At 39.8% G+C, this 15331-nt stretch overlaps 1 protein-coding gene and 1 non-coding gene across 4 annotated transcripts in view; one reads left to right on the top strand and one right to left on the bottom strand.

The window, feature by feature from the left end:
• The window catches only part of LOC108696686 (isochorismatase domain-containing protein 2-like), a 64397-nt gene extending 55730 nt beyond the window's left edge, over window positions 1–8667 (bottom strand). The window contains exon 1 of one of the 3 annotated variants that reach the window (XM_018226272.2): window positions 7962–8667. In XM_018226272.2, the coding sequence (XP_018081761.2) occupies window positions 7962–8050 (89 nt within the window). In that variant the 5' untranslated portion in view covers window positions 8051–8667. Of the gene's footprint in view, window positions 1–6911; window positions 7708–7961 lie in introns of those variants that run through there. The other 2 variants (XM_018226273.2, XM_018226274.2) reach the window with 2 other exon arrangements.
• A 407-nt stretch (window positions 8668–9074) lies between these two features.
• LOC108696685 lies at window positions 9075–14785 on the top strand. The gene is made up of 2 exons (XR_005962586.1): window positions 9075–9564; window positions 13906–14785. It is a non-coding gene; the product is annotated as an uncharacterized LOC108696685 (transcript).
• The last annotated feature ends 546 nt before the right edge of the window (window positions 14786–15331 follow it).

Below are 15331 nucleotides of genomic sequence, written 5' to 3'. Positions count from 1 at the left end.
CAGCCACTGCCAGTTTTGCACACAGATTCTCAAGGAACATGATACCCAGGAGCTTACCCTTTATCCCTAATTGCCTCAGTCCCTCATCCCTTGGGAATTCATTGCCTGTTCTTGGTAAATCGAATTAATCATCATCAAGAACTTGTCCTTCATCATCTGTCCCTTCTTCACAGACACTGGTCTTCAAGGAGACTCATTCCCAGTTACTAATTTTCTGCTCTTGCCCTACACAATCACTGATCATTACAGAGATGGATCACCATTGCCTCACATCACCTCTTACAATCAATTATCCTCACTCTATGTATAGTCCAAGTTTATGCTGTGCAATGGCAGTGATCCTCACTAGCCTCTCATTGCATACAGTGATCATTAGCAAGGCTAGTGGCCAATACCTCACACCCTCCGTGTAGAGTTATTGCTACTTTTTATTACTCAGCTTTTTATTTAGGCCTTCTTCTATTCATATTCCAGTCTCTTATTCAAAGCAATGCATGGTCGCTAGGGAAATTAGAACCCTAGCAACCAGATTGCTGAAATTGCAAATTGGAGAGCTGCTGAATAAAAAGCTAAATAACTCGAAAACCACAAATAATAAAAAATGATAACCAGTTGCAAATTGTCTCTCTCAATATCACTCTCTGCATCATACTAAACTTAAAGGTGAACAACCCCTTTAAGAGCCCCACAGACAGGATCTTGCCAAGAGCAAGGTTTGTAAATGACCAGTCCAATCCTATTCACCAACCAGGAAAATTCATCATACAAAAAAAAGTAGCATTTACACAAATCCAGCTTTTCTGTCTCATACTTCCATAATGGTTTTAGCAACCACCTTCCTATTAATCAAAATGCTTAACCTCTCTCTGCTTGCCTCGCTTCCACTTAATCATATGAAATATTTGAAATAAATTCCCTTTCCTAAACCCATCCTCATCAGCATTTCTATCCCTTTGCTTTCTCTGCCTCCCCATCAATTCATCTCTAAATTTATTCATCTAAACCTTAGTGACCCCCTTGTTATTTTTCATCCAATCTCATTTGCTGGCAGTGTAATGTATGTCTTTTAAGTATCTCCAACAGAATTACCCCCATCTCCATATATCACTCTTGTATATGAGGATTCACATGTAAAGGATTTTTGATCAGGGTGGAATGGAGAATATAACAAACAAAGTTTTCAGTAAGCCATCCGGGGCAGACCAACACAATAAGATGATTCAAGTAAGCAGTAAGAAAAGTAACTAGTAATAATTACAGGAATGTTTCCTTTTCAGTACAGGTACAGGACACATTATCTAGAAACCTCTAATGCTGAAAGCTCCAAATTACAGGAAGGTCTTCTCCAATAGACTCCATTTTAAATACATTCAAAATTTTAAGACAGGTTTTCTTTTTCTCTGTAATAATAACACAATAGGTATGGGACCTGTTATCCAGAATGCTCGGGACCTGGGGTTTTCCGGATAACGGATCTTTCCGTAATCTGGGTCTTCATGCCTTAAGACTACTAGAAATTTATTTAAACATTAAATAAACCCAATAGGCTGGTTTTGCTTCCAACAAACATTAATGATATCTTAGTTTGGATCAAGTACAAGCCACTGTTTTATTATTACGGAGAAAAGGGAAATCGTTTTTAAAAATTTGGATTAATTGGATAAAATGGAGTCTATTGAAGACAGCCATTCCGTAATTCGGAGCTTTCTGGATATCGGGTTTCCGGATAAGGGATCCTATACCTGTACCTGATCCTAACTGAGATATAATTAATCCTTATTAGGGTTTATTTAGGGGGTCATTTATCAAAGGTTGAACTAACTCACAACTCGAATGGTTACTTAGTAGTGAAACTCGAAAACTTGAATTAATCGGGTTTTCGGCAGAAAAAAACATTTACGTTTTGACCAAAAACTGGAAACTTGAATTTTCATGTAAACACAGCTTGAACCTTAATAAATAACCCCCTTAATGTTTAAATAATTTTTAGAAGACTTAAGGTGTTCCAAATTACAGAAAGACCCTTTATCAGGAAAACCCCAGGTCCCATACCTGTATATGTTTTGTGATATAACCGTCCTGTGCTTTGAAAGGTGTCAACAAGATCGTCTCAAAACATAATGGAAATTAATGAAATGGAAAATTGCTTATGATGAATGGAGATAGGAAACACTAATCTAAAATTGACATTATTTCCCTTTCAGAATGGATAAAAATTGTTTTAGTACAAATCATGAGAAACTCCTAGCAGAAGGTTAGTTGGGGTTTCAAGACCTATTCAGTACTCTGCTCTCATAAGTCGGCAGGATTGGGATGCCACCTTGTGGCTGATGTTTACCATTCTTACCATTTTAAAGATAAAAAATTTAAAGTGCATAGGAAATATATAATCAGTAGCATTCTTTCTTTCATCTGCCAATATATATATATATATATATATATATATATATATATATATATATATATATATATATATATATATATATATATATATACATACACACATACATATATATATATACATACACACACATTTATGGACCTCTGTTATGTTTTGGTTAGCCAAGGATGAGTATAACAGTGCTTTATTAGCAGTGTCAGGCAGCCATTACACAACAGTAACTTTCACTTTTAAGCTGTCAGGAAGTATGCACAGTATAAATCTGGGCACAGTGAAATCTACAGGCAATTTGTCTAAACATAAACACCACAACCTCCATACAACTTTTTAGAGTTCCCTTGTGCCTACTGGTGTAGTTTTTGGCCGAGAGACCAAAATGGTAACCTTGGATCAGACGTGTTCTATCCGCCATACATGATGCCCCACTGCTTTAATCCCACTCCTGTTCTCTGACATCCCTGGCCCTCCACTCAATGTTTTTTTTTGTCAGTCCCTGGTACAGTTAGTATTTTCTCTGGCTGATGTGCCTTCGGCCAACATCTAACAATTTGTATACAGTGAAAAAATATACAATATGCATCTTTACCAAATCCATGGTCTACCCCTGAACTGTTCCTCTGTGAAAAAAAACTGCCAATCTACTCATAGGTAGAATTTCTACCCAGAATGCAGAAGCATGCATTTTCTGCCCAAATTCGGGCACATGTGATAGACAGATGCCATAACTGCTAGCATTTTCTCAATCAGTAGAAAAAAACACACCCGATAGTAGCATTAATGACTGTCATTTAAATGCAATACCAATAAATTGAGTGATGGAAAAATCATGGTGTTTAGTTGCTGGAGAAAGGCTATAGTAGCTGCCCAAAGCTGCTGCTGGGTTTTCATTTATCTCTCCACTACAATAATGAAGGGAATAAAGAATGATATTAATGATAGCAAAGCTTCATTCAGTGCACTCGGATAGCATACACTAGATCAGCATTATCCCCTGGATGCAGCCTGGGGCACAGCTTGGCTGACACTGCTTCAGACTGTGTTCAGATTAGGCCGCCCTCCTCTTGTTGCAGTTTAGGTACTACCCACGGGCTCCATGCAGGACAACTGACACAGAGTTCCCTAGAGCAGAGAACAAGCAGCCTTGAGGGGCACTAGGAGATTTCTGAAAGCACAAATTACATGAGCTTGAACATGAAACAGATCATGAATAATTTAAAACAACAAAAGTAGGAAAGCTACGACACTAATCAAATGAAACCGGGGTCACTGTTTAAATAAAGAGCCTGGATTTCAATCTTTAAAAGGGGTTGTTCACATTTAAAATAACTTTTAGTAAGATGTAGAGAGTGATATTCTGAGACAATTTGTAATTGCTTTTATTTTTTTATTATTATTTCTAGTTTTTGCGTTATTTAGCTTTTTATTCAGCAGCTCTCCAGATTGCAATTTCAGTAATCCAGTTGCTAGGGCTCACATTACCCTAGCAACCATGCACGGATACGTATAAGACACTGGAATATGAATAGGAGAAAAAGCGGAGTAATAAAAAGTATCAGTAACTATAAATATATAGCCTAACACAGCATTTGTTAATTTAGACGGGTCAGTGGCCCTGATTTGAAAGCTGGAAAGAGACAGAAGATGAAGGCAAATAATTGAAAAAAAAAAAAAGAAAAAAGATTAGGACCAATTGAAGCTGCTTAGAATTAGCTATTGTATAATATACAGGTATGGGAAGCTTTATCCAGAATCTCGTTATCCAGAAAACTCCAAATTATGGAAAGGCCATCTCCCACAGACTCAATTTTATCCAAATTTTAAAAAACTTTCGCTTTTTTCTGTAACAATAACACAGTACCTTGTACATGATCCAAGCTAAGATCCAAGCTAAGATATAATTAATCCTTACTCAGTCTATTGAGTTCATTTAATGTTTGCATGATTTTCTAGTAGGCTTAAAGTGTGAAGATCCAAATTATGGAAAGATCCGTTATCCGGAAAGTCTCAGGCCCCCCGAACACTCTGAATAGCAGGTTCCATACCTATACTAAATGTTCACCTACATGTGAACCACCCCTTTAAGGGCTAACTTTACTAAAATTCAAAGTGTGGAATTCTGAAGCATTCCCAGCAGTTCCAGTCAGGAATTGGGATATATATGGCACGCAGGCCTGGACTGGGATTCAAAATATACCTTAGCATTTCAAGTACAAAGAAACCCAAACAGCCCACTAAATAGTGACTGTTTATGGCATCTTACAGCAGCTCCTGTGGCACTGCCAGTCTGGTCTGATGGTACTGAATCAGATTTTACCTGGAGCATGTGGGCAGCAACAGACACAATCTCAGGGAAGAGTATAATGCTCTTCCTGAATCCTCCTGCATGTCACACAGGAACTAAGTACCATTTTAATGAGATGAAAATGTGCTAGATGAATGTTTACACTTCCCCCAAGTACTTACAAATTCTCAACCTAGTGTGGCCAGTTTGATTCATTTGGGCAACGGGTATTGTGGGCAGCCCTCAACCACTTTATTTGCTTCATAAGATGTCATAAAAAGTATTCGGTCACTCAATCTGTTCCATCTGCCTTGTAGGCAAAGATTCCAGGGCAGGTATAAATGGCTGAAACATTCTTGTGGCAGGTGATAATTGTAATCATGTTCCATGATGATACATTTTCCAATTTACCATCCCAGCAGGCAAATGTTCCACACACAAGGTAAAACCTACCCCATTCAGTCTCCATGATACTCACTTGTCTGTTTTACCTCACCACAATAACTGTAACATATATAAGTTCAATAATTTCTAGTGTATACGAGGCAGTTAATTCATTTTAGGTTTCAGACTGGCAAAGAAATGTATTATGCCCCAGGGCCAGGATCTTTAAAGGATTTTTGGAGAGTGCCATAGTTTAGGGTATTTAGCCTGGGGTGTTTAAATAACAATACCCAGCTGCCACTGTCAGCAGGTCGTCTGGGTGTACAAGGAATTCAGGGGGACTGTGGCAAAGGGTGGGCCAAGATATGGGAAGTGAATGGGGCATGTACAAGTCTGAAGGTATAGATATGTGTGATATTTTGTTTATGTTTTTCAATAGCACGCCATTGAAAAAATTCTTGGTTTGTGACATCACATACGTTTGCTTCGCTGACGTCACTGCAATGTTCTATGCATACACACACTGGATTTTTGCCTGCAAATAATTAGAAATCGGGGGACAGTGGAAAAACTGGTAACTTCCCAAAAAATCAGAGGAGTTGACAGCTGTTATTATCCTGGGCCCCTGGAGGGGGTAGGAACGCCCTGCTGTGTAGTATGGGGCCCCTTGATTTCTGATATTGGCCCTTACCAGCATTTCACCAAACAAAGAAAATAGGAACTTGGGGCAACACAAGTTAGGAAGGTGAAATTCTTATAGCCACATTTATTGCAGAAAAAGCATAGTGCACAATGTTTGGGGTGAGACCCTTATTCAATTTGGGGAAATACTGCTACAGCAATCCAGGACACCAGTTAAAGTGGATGGAAGGAGAGTGTATTTGGAGGTGTGCTTATTAGAATACATTTATGTTGTTGCTGACTGGCATTTCTACATTTTGAATAATTACTGCTGTCACACAAATGATTATGCAGGCGGATAGCAGGGCTATAGCGGACTATGAAGAAGGCAAGATACAGAGGGAATATGGTTAGCTAGTTACATTTTCGTATGTTTAATTGCCCTTTCTGCTTTGGAAATTCTAAACTTGGAGAAGTAGAAAGAGCTGGGTATCCTCAGTCTCCTCACAGAGGGTCCGATAGGAGCTTGACAAAAGGAATCAGAAGGGACTGGTGTAATATCACCAACTAGCAGGCCATTATGTTCTGACAGAATTACCTCGGTGAAACACAGGCCATTATAGTCAGGTGTAAAAAACCCACAAGTTGGGCCTCTGTTATTAGAAATGCAGTGGACTCAGGATTGGGTTTGGGATTCGGCTGAATGAAAGCGCACTTTTTGCAGGGATCAAATTTGGCCGAATGGAGTCTGAACCATTGTACCAAATGACTCTAAAGCTCTGGACAACGAAGGTGATACTCAGAGAAGATGTAAATTTGTTAATTTTCCCTATTATGAATATATAAATTTGGTTTGGTAATGATCCAAAAAATTATGCATTCAGTGCAGCCCATTTCTACCCCAATGCCGCCAGACCCTCTCCCCCTCCAAACCCCCAGATGATCTGTCCCAATACCCCACTGCACCTCCCCCCAGTACGTCTGGGCCCGCCTTTTGGTGGCAAGTCTAGTGATGGGTCAAATCACACGGTTTCTGTGCAACAGCATGAAAAGGGGTTAAATCACAGGGATAAAACAATATTAGACTGACAGCAATCTATTTTAAAACTCATAGGGAACCGTGGCATTGACTTCTGAAGGAACCTATAGCAACGCTTACTGAGCGAGACACATATGATAATTATCTGGAACGCAAATCCCAGCAATTTACCTTCCTGAACTCACCTCCACACTTCCGGCATGAGAAATGTCCCCGCCCACTCGGTAGTTCAGCCAATTGAACGCTCCGCTCTCGGCACACCTCCGCTGTCTCCCTCCCCTTTCAGCTTCCCCACTTTCTCCATTTAGGCTTGCGACTCACCGTGCCCTTCTCAGTCTCACATTTACTCCTCGCTGCTCCGTCCCCATTATTTAACAGACTTCCTCCTGAAAGCGATGTCGTCCCTTATAGCATATAAATGCCCCGGTACACTACACCAAGTTTAATAATTCTGCTATGCGACGTCATCCTACCCTCAGCTCCTCAGTGGCTGCACTGGATGTCCATCAATTCCTTTTATCCAATTTAATTTAAGTAGGGCGTTGCCCTATGTTTAAACCAATCAGAATAGCTAGATGTTGTGCTGTTCACGCTCTTCCCAGTATCAGTTCTACTCTCTTTCATACTGCCCCAATATGCGCCCTGATATCATTCCTGCTACTTCCCAGCATCTGCTCTAACATCATTCCGCTGCCCCAATATCTGCTCTGATATCATTCCTACTACTTCTCAGCATCTGCTCTAGCCTCTAACACAGTTCATTCTGATCCTCAATATCTGCTCAGATTTTATTAATACTTCTTATTAGAATTTGCCCTATCATTCCTAATACTTTCCAGCATCTGCTCTAACTACCTGCCCTCTAGGCCACCATCAGAAATCACAGGCCCCATACAGCAAAATGTTTTGTGGCCCCGCTGGTCCCCTCCCACCAAGCCACCAAGCCCCACCCACACAATAATAAAAGTCTACACGGACACCAGCGCTAAAAATGGTAAACCCCCGCACTCACTTTCTAAAAACGCCATTAGTGGTCAGGGCTCCCATTATAATTTAAAAAAAAAAAAAAGGAGGCCAGGGCCCCTCAGAAACGTTTTTACAAAAACATTGGTGGTCAGGGCCCCTTTAAATTTAAAAAAATCATTGGTGGACAGGGGCCCCCATATAAATTAAAAAAAATCATTGGTGGCCAGTGGTTCAATAAAATAAAAACATTGGTGTTCAATGGAACTTACCTTACTTTCTTCTTTAGCTTCTTTCTTATCTTCTGGTCTTTTTGCTCCTTCAGGACTTCAACTTCGGCTTTGGGTCTTCGGCGGCACATGAACTTTGCAGCACAGCCTGGGCCCCCCTTTAGGGCCTGGCCCAGTACAGCTGTGCCCCCCTGATGACGGCCCTGCCTGCCCTAATATCATCCCTGCTACTTCCCAGCATCTGATCTAATATAGTTCATGCTGATCCTCAATATCTGCTCAGTTATCACTCCTGCTACTTCCCAGAATCTGCCCTGATATCATTCCTGCCGCCCCAATATTTGTCCTGATATCACACCTGCCGCCCACTATCTGATCTGATATAATTTCTGCTGCCCCAATATCTGCCCTGATATAACATCTGCTGCCCTAATGTCATTCCTTATGCTCCTCAACTTCTCGCTCTGGCAATCTGTGGAGAGCTCTCTCTCACCCTTGGATACATATGCTCTTCCAGTGGTTAGCACTGCCGGGCCCTGAGTTTAATTCTAGCCTGGACACTGTGCGCAAGGAGTTCTTTTGTTCTTCCTATGCAGGCAGGTTAATTGGCTACAGGTAAAACTGACTATAGTGTGTTTATATAAGAACTTAGATTGGGCTGGGACTGATGTCAATTTGCATGTTGCATTGTGGGCAGAAAATATGGCATATGTTTAATCTCTTTCAAATGCTGTAGATCATGTCAGCACTATATAGATATGGAATAATAATAAATCAGAACTAAATGACTACCTGTCGGTATACCTGGCTTGTGTCAGAAAAGGAAAAAATAAAAGTATATACTTGTAATCACAACTGTATAGAAATCAACAGTAGATATCTACAATGATCTTGTGCTGTATTTGGCGTGGCATAGCTGATCTACTTTCTCTTGCTGTTATGACAGAAAAAGTATACTGGGAGTTGTAGTTTAACAATGGCTGAAGGAAGGTAAGCTGTACATCCTACTGACAGTGCGACACTTGCCTAGGTGTTGGGATAGTACAATTAAACAGTTAATAGCAGCATGCAAACCGATCCCTTCCACCACCCCTTTGTGTTCCTAAACCTGTTAGACCAGTCCTTTCCACTTCCCCACAATCCATTTGAATTGCACACTTGTAAGCACACGCATAGAGCCCACACGGAAAAACTAATACTACCTGGCTATGTCACAGCAATGGCTTCAAACGCCTTAGATCGATGTCGGCTAGCCCTGCTCTTTGCCATTTTAATGGACTTGGCCGGCGTGGTCTCCCTCCTGGTTGGCATCTTTGCAGATCTGCAATTGAATGGTCAAGATTTTGGTGACCTGCTGATATACACCGGAGCAATACTCGTGTTCATGAGTTTAATTGGCTGGATCTTTTGGTACACCGGGAACATTGAAATATCTCTGGAAGAACTGCAGCAGGACTATGTCATTAAGGATGGCACCCTTGCCCGCCTGGCACGTAAGATCTCGCGCCACATTTCTAGCCGGGGTACAAATCGCGGAAGCAGGAGGTGGAAAATTGAGGGATCTAGAAAACCAGACACCCTACAGCTATCCAGAGCCAAGGGCCCAAAGCCAGAGCTGCTCTCAGGAGCTTCTGAATCTTAACAGGTGAGTAAGTGAGGAAACCAAGGAAAAATAATGAAGTGTTCTGAAACTATCCTTTAATCTAATGTTCTTGTGGTCTTACTGAACACACTGAGAATGTACTAAGGAGGTGCAGTGTGGAAATTTATATTTTTCAAATGTCTTTCTGAAATTCCCCCACCAAGTATGTAGCCATTGCATATATGCTGCTGTATAAGCCTTTTTTTGCCCTCTGTGGACAGAGTTTTAGTATTTTACTATAAGGAACTGAGAGAGGGGACTGCTTGGATTTCATACTTTCACAGCCAGGTGTAAATAAGAGGATCAACAGATGTCACTGCATCTCCTAATAGTCCCGCCCTGATATACTATACGCCACCATGCGCATAGTGCAGTTTCTGGTGTTTAATGATTAAAGCGATGGACTTGACATGGAAACAATCGTTAATAGATTGTAAGCTCCTTGGAACAAGGACTTCATCCCAACTGTGTATTGAAAGCTCTACTTAAACATAGATTTATCTATTGTTACTGTATAACTTAAGATAACTATACCCCCCCCCCCCCTGTTTGTGTTCTCACCCTATAAAGCACTGCACACAATTGTGGTGCTATATACATAAATAAATACATGCATGCATATATATGGTTGCTAATATTTGAATCAAAATAGAGTATTGGCACTGCACTCAGCTTTTTTTTTTTTTTGTTTTTTTTTTAACCAGCACTCTGTGATTAATTGGCACATACAAGTCAGAAAAATCGAAATTCCTGATTATTTTTTATTAAAGAGATGTTTGCAGATTACCTGATATAGAGTTACCATATCACATTGCCGGCCAGACATACCAGTGCCAATATGGCTTACTGGAAATGGATGTAGACATAGCCGCTCCTTACTTGAGTGTGCTACACTGTTGAAAGGTCTTAAGTAGATGGTTGATCAATAAGAAAACCACGTATTTAATAAATATGCTTAAGTGAGTACTTTATTTGTACTTTTTGGTAGCACATCTCTTTATAGGTGCCACAAGGAGACAATTTGTTTGCAAAGTGCAGTGGTTCGTAACAAAAATTCCAAAATAGTTAATCACTTACAGAATTACAGAGAGTAGCCAGTGCCACTCCTTTGTCTGGTTTTGGTAGTCCACAGTTAAAATGCAAGTGCCTAATGATGAAATCCCTGCTTTTCGTGCAACACCCATTATAAAAATGGGAGGAACTTCCCAATATCCATCACTTCACAATGGAACAAGGAGAAGGAAGGGGTTTAAAGACTCTTTGAGCCAAAATCCACTTTTTTTGGCGAGGTCGTGGTGTCCTCTCAATCAATATATATATATCTATATCTATCTACTGTATCTATCTATATATTACAATTGAGATGTTCAGTGTTTATACACCTTTTTTGCATAAGCCCATCTTATTGTCAAAAAAGCTGGGGGGTATTTTTTAATTGAAAGTGCTACCCCTCAGTGAGCTTTCCAAAATGAGAATAAATTTGCCTGATTTGACTACCAGTGTAGAGACCAGACGAGGTTGCCTTGGTATCTATTGTCAATGTGTGTATGGTCTTCTAAACTCATGACGCACAGGGCGGTTTGCCATCCATTAGAACACTGATCCCCCACTAGTGGCTCGTGAGCAACATGTGCACCAACCTATTGGTTGTAACTCCCAGTGGCCTCAAAGCAGTCCGCATAGGGGTTACCAATAGCTAATCACAGGTCTTATTTGGCATCACCAGGAACATTTTGCATGCTTCTGTTGCTCTCCAACTTTTTACATTTCAATATGACTCATGGGTAAAAAAGGTTGGGGACCCCCTGCATTAGAAAATAACGATGGTTATAATGACCCAGTTGTCAGTGATAGTGTTGTTATTAAATAAGAAGCACCCAATCTTGGACATGTGTATAGCAATAGCATTTAAAGCGTTACATTTTATATTCAATGCAGGATACAAGATATTCATGAGTAATATTTGCATCCTACTATAAATCAAGTGCCAAGCTCATGAGCATCAATATGGGCATCACATAGCCGTGCTGTGATCATTCTCTTACTCTTACATGCCTCCCATTTGCATAGTATTCAGCTGGTGCCAAATAATTTGCATGCTGCAGAGGGCACCAAATAGAGCCCAGGACCTAATGCTCAGAGTTGAGGCCAATAACATTTTGAGATATATTTGAAGATCCTTTGATCCCTAAGCAATTAGGTTAATGACACATGTGGCATTTTGTGCTGCTTTTTCTCATGAGGCAACTTCTGGCGACTTCGGAAAACAAAGCGCGGCGTGTGCCTTCCCCCAGGGATTTTCATTTTAGCCGGCAAGGGGAGGGGAAGGCAGTTTGGGGAGATTGTCACCCCGAAGAAGAGGAGATTTGTCGCTGGGGCAACTAATCTCCCCAAATTTGCTTGTGTGGTACACAGGTGTGGAATTGCCCCACCTCCCCCGAACCTGTTACTTCTCACCTAGGGCCAAACCTGACCCAAAGTTGAAAAGGGGCATAATAGCCAACCTACCCTCTCCAATGAAGACTGATATTACATTAGAGAGGGCAGGCTACTAGTGCACCTTCTGAAGGACTGTGAAGTCAGATGAGCCGGAAACGAATGCAGAAGGGGGAGTTATCACAAATAAGGGGAATCCAGGCTTGCCTGGCTCATAACCAAACCCAACATACATTTCAGCCTGAAAATGCTTGACCTTTGGATTTCAGGCAAGTCTTTAGATCTCTACATCTGGTCATCTGGCAGCAACTGGCAGGCACAACTTGGCAACAACCTGTGTCTTCCATGAGCAGAGCTTTACTTGAGCTTCTTAATGGAAAGCAGTATATGGAATATTGACCATCGTCATTCTCCCTGAGTATATACAATGTTTGACTATTGCTCCTAAGGCTTGATGGAAAGGATCAGAACAACTGCTTTGAAATAAATGTAAAATGAAGACCACCCAGAAGAGCTACAGTGCTGCAGCGTTCAGATAATTTCACAAACAACGTATGAAGCACAGCTGTAGGTTAATAAGAATAAACTGAAATATCAATGCTGGGTAAGATAAAGAATATGCTGACCTTGTCTTTTATTACACTTTCTCTCTTTGTTAGTATTCTCTTTCTTCTCCTCTCCCACAGACCTTCTGAGGCTTTTTACTCTCTCATCAAATTTGAATGGTTTGTTTTTTGTCATTGTGCCCTGTAACCCAAGCTTGTTACCTTTCCCATTGTGTCTGCCAGAGACCACCTGCCTTTTGTTTTATAACAAAGGAGGCTGATCTATGATGCTGCATCTATGATACTGTCACTTTTTCATAGATGCTATGATTAAACATATCTAGTATACCAATCGCAATTCAGATGAGTCCATTTAGCTGTGTTGGTGAAGCTAAATTTGATGGACCTTTGACGTTAGGTATAAGACAGAGAATCAAGAGTCAAAGTAACTATAAAATCAGAATCTTTTACATTTCTCTGGGCTCTATCCAGCCATACTAAATCCCTTTATTATTATCCAAACCAAGTATAACGAAAAGGTAGTTTGCTCTCCCCATTGCTAGCCTGGCATGGAACAGGTTTATTTCAATATTGGTGCAAAATTGTAGTCGTAGTACAATAAAGTTCATTTACTTGGGTTGCTTTACTGATCACGATGTATCGTCGGATGATTTATTTGGTCTGATATGTGTGCACCAATAAAGATATTTAAAAAAGTCACTATTTGCCTGTACAGGTTTGGGATCCGTTATTCGGATGCGAATTATGGAAAGGCCGTCTCCCATAGACTCCATTTTATCCAAAAAATCTAAATTTTAAATAAATTTGCTGTGATAATAAAACAGTACCTTGTACTTGATCCCAACTAAGATATAATTAATCCTCATTGGAAAAACCAGCCTATCGGGATTATTTAATATTTACACAATGGTCTGGTAGACTTAAGGTATGAAGATCTAAATTACAGAAAGATCCATTATCCGGAAAACCCCAGGTCCTGTGCATTCTGGCTAACAGGTCCCATACCTGTATTACTATACCGTGTGAAAGCTAAGGGTATTATTTATAACCCCAGAAGGATTAGACAGCAGAGATACACACCCACATTACTCATCAGCTTTGCTTGTTATCTTGTGTCAGCGATTATTTAAAGACAATTAGCCCTAACTTACTCATAAGTTGATGTACTGTTGTCAGGTTGGGCCTAATAGCCTGCTAAAACCTTTCTGCATCTTTCTTCTTTATTTGAATTTTCATTAAAGATGCCAAATCAAATAATTGAGGGTGTGGGAAGGTACTAGGTTTTAATTAGGTCTAATATTAAATCTGATTTCAAGTTTTCCTGTTTTTCTTTTATGTTTAGGTTTTGTAGAAAAGAATCTCAGCCGCTCTGATGAACTGCCCAGGATCCAGCTGCTGCTGAAGCTCTTGGCTGCCATGATGCTCTGAATGACTGCTTGATGTACCCTCTTTAAGGCTGCTGAAACATTTCAATCTGGGGACCATGTGTTGGTTTCACAAATACAGAACAGATGAAAGGCAAACCGTAAAAATAACAATGTTGCATCTTTATGAATATTTTTTAAGTTTAATTTATAGTTCCTGTTGTAGAACTTGGGAACACCCCAGCAAACACATGTACACAACACAGAATGCCCATCATTTGACTGGTCTATTGCAGGGCTGTCCAAAGTTTTTTAGGTGCTCAGCAGATGTCCCACATGTACCGTTCACTTCCACCGGCTCTGATTGTTCAGGCTTTCAAGCCAAACAATAGAAAGGTGGTCATACTGTCTATGGGCCCCTTATGTATAAGTTTGGTAAGTATATGGCTGCCTTAAGCCAAACAAAATCACCAAAATGTTTTCAGGATCAGAAAATGCAAATGCTACTTGCTCCTTTAGGTACTTTTACTATCTCTCCACCAACAGTCAAAAATGTTTTTATTTCTGTATATTGTGTACATATGTAAATATGATCAAAAGGAAATATGTGTTTCTATTATTTAGTTTAAATGTTACCATGCCACTTTAAAAAAAAAAATCACTATGGATCCCATTCTCATGAAAGGAGGCTCCCTGCAACAAGCACAAAGCAAACTGTGGATGAAGAATTCAAGTGGCATTGCCCTAAGGCAGTTTCTTAAGTCATTTATCAAAAGAAAATTTGAAAAATTGTGTTTGATGTTGATGAAAAAAAATTAGCTTTTTAAGCAACAATAAATATTGCAACATGAAAATGTGGAGACATGTTCTGCGTATTTCTCACCCCTCTTCATTCCTTTTTTTATGTACATTATTTTACCTTTAAACATTTCTGTTAGATTTTTTCTTTCTATTTTGTATAGATGTTTTTGGTTTGCGCATAATAATAATAACAGCGTTTAACATCAAACTTTGCATGATTTTATGTAATAAATAATTTTTCAAAATCTGAAGTTTTTTTACTAAATATTATTTGCTCATTTAAATGCCAATGACATAATAGGTGAAATACGCCATTGATTTTGCATTTCATCTTATTGTTACAGGTACGGTACCTGTTACCCAGAATGCTCGGGACCTGGGTTTTTCCGGATAAGGGGTCTTTCTGTACAGGTATGGGATCCGTTGGCCACCTCCCATAGACTCCATTTTAATTAGATAATTCACATTTTTAAAAATGATTTCCTTTTTCTCTGTAATAATAAAACAGTACCTTGTACTTGATCCCAACTAAGATATAACTAATCCTTATTGGTGGCAAAACAATCCTATTGGGTTTATTTATTATGTATCTGATTCTTTAGT

This window comes from Xenopus laevis, chromosome 7L, assembly GCF_017654675.1.
Source record: "Xenopus laevis strain J_2021 chromosome 7L, Xenopus_laevis_v10.1, whole genome shotgun sequence".
Classification (NCBI taxonomy): Eukaryota; Metazoa; Chordata; class Amphibia; order Anura; family Pipidae; genus Xenopus; species Xenopus laevis.
This window is presented reverse-complemented; position numbering and strand designations above follow the sequence as displayed.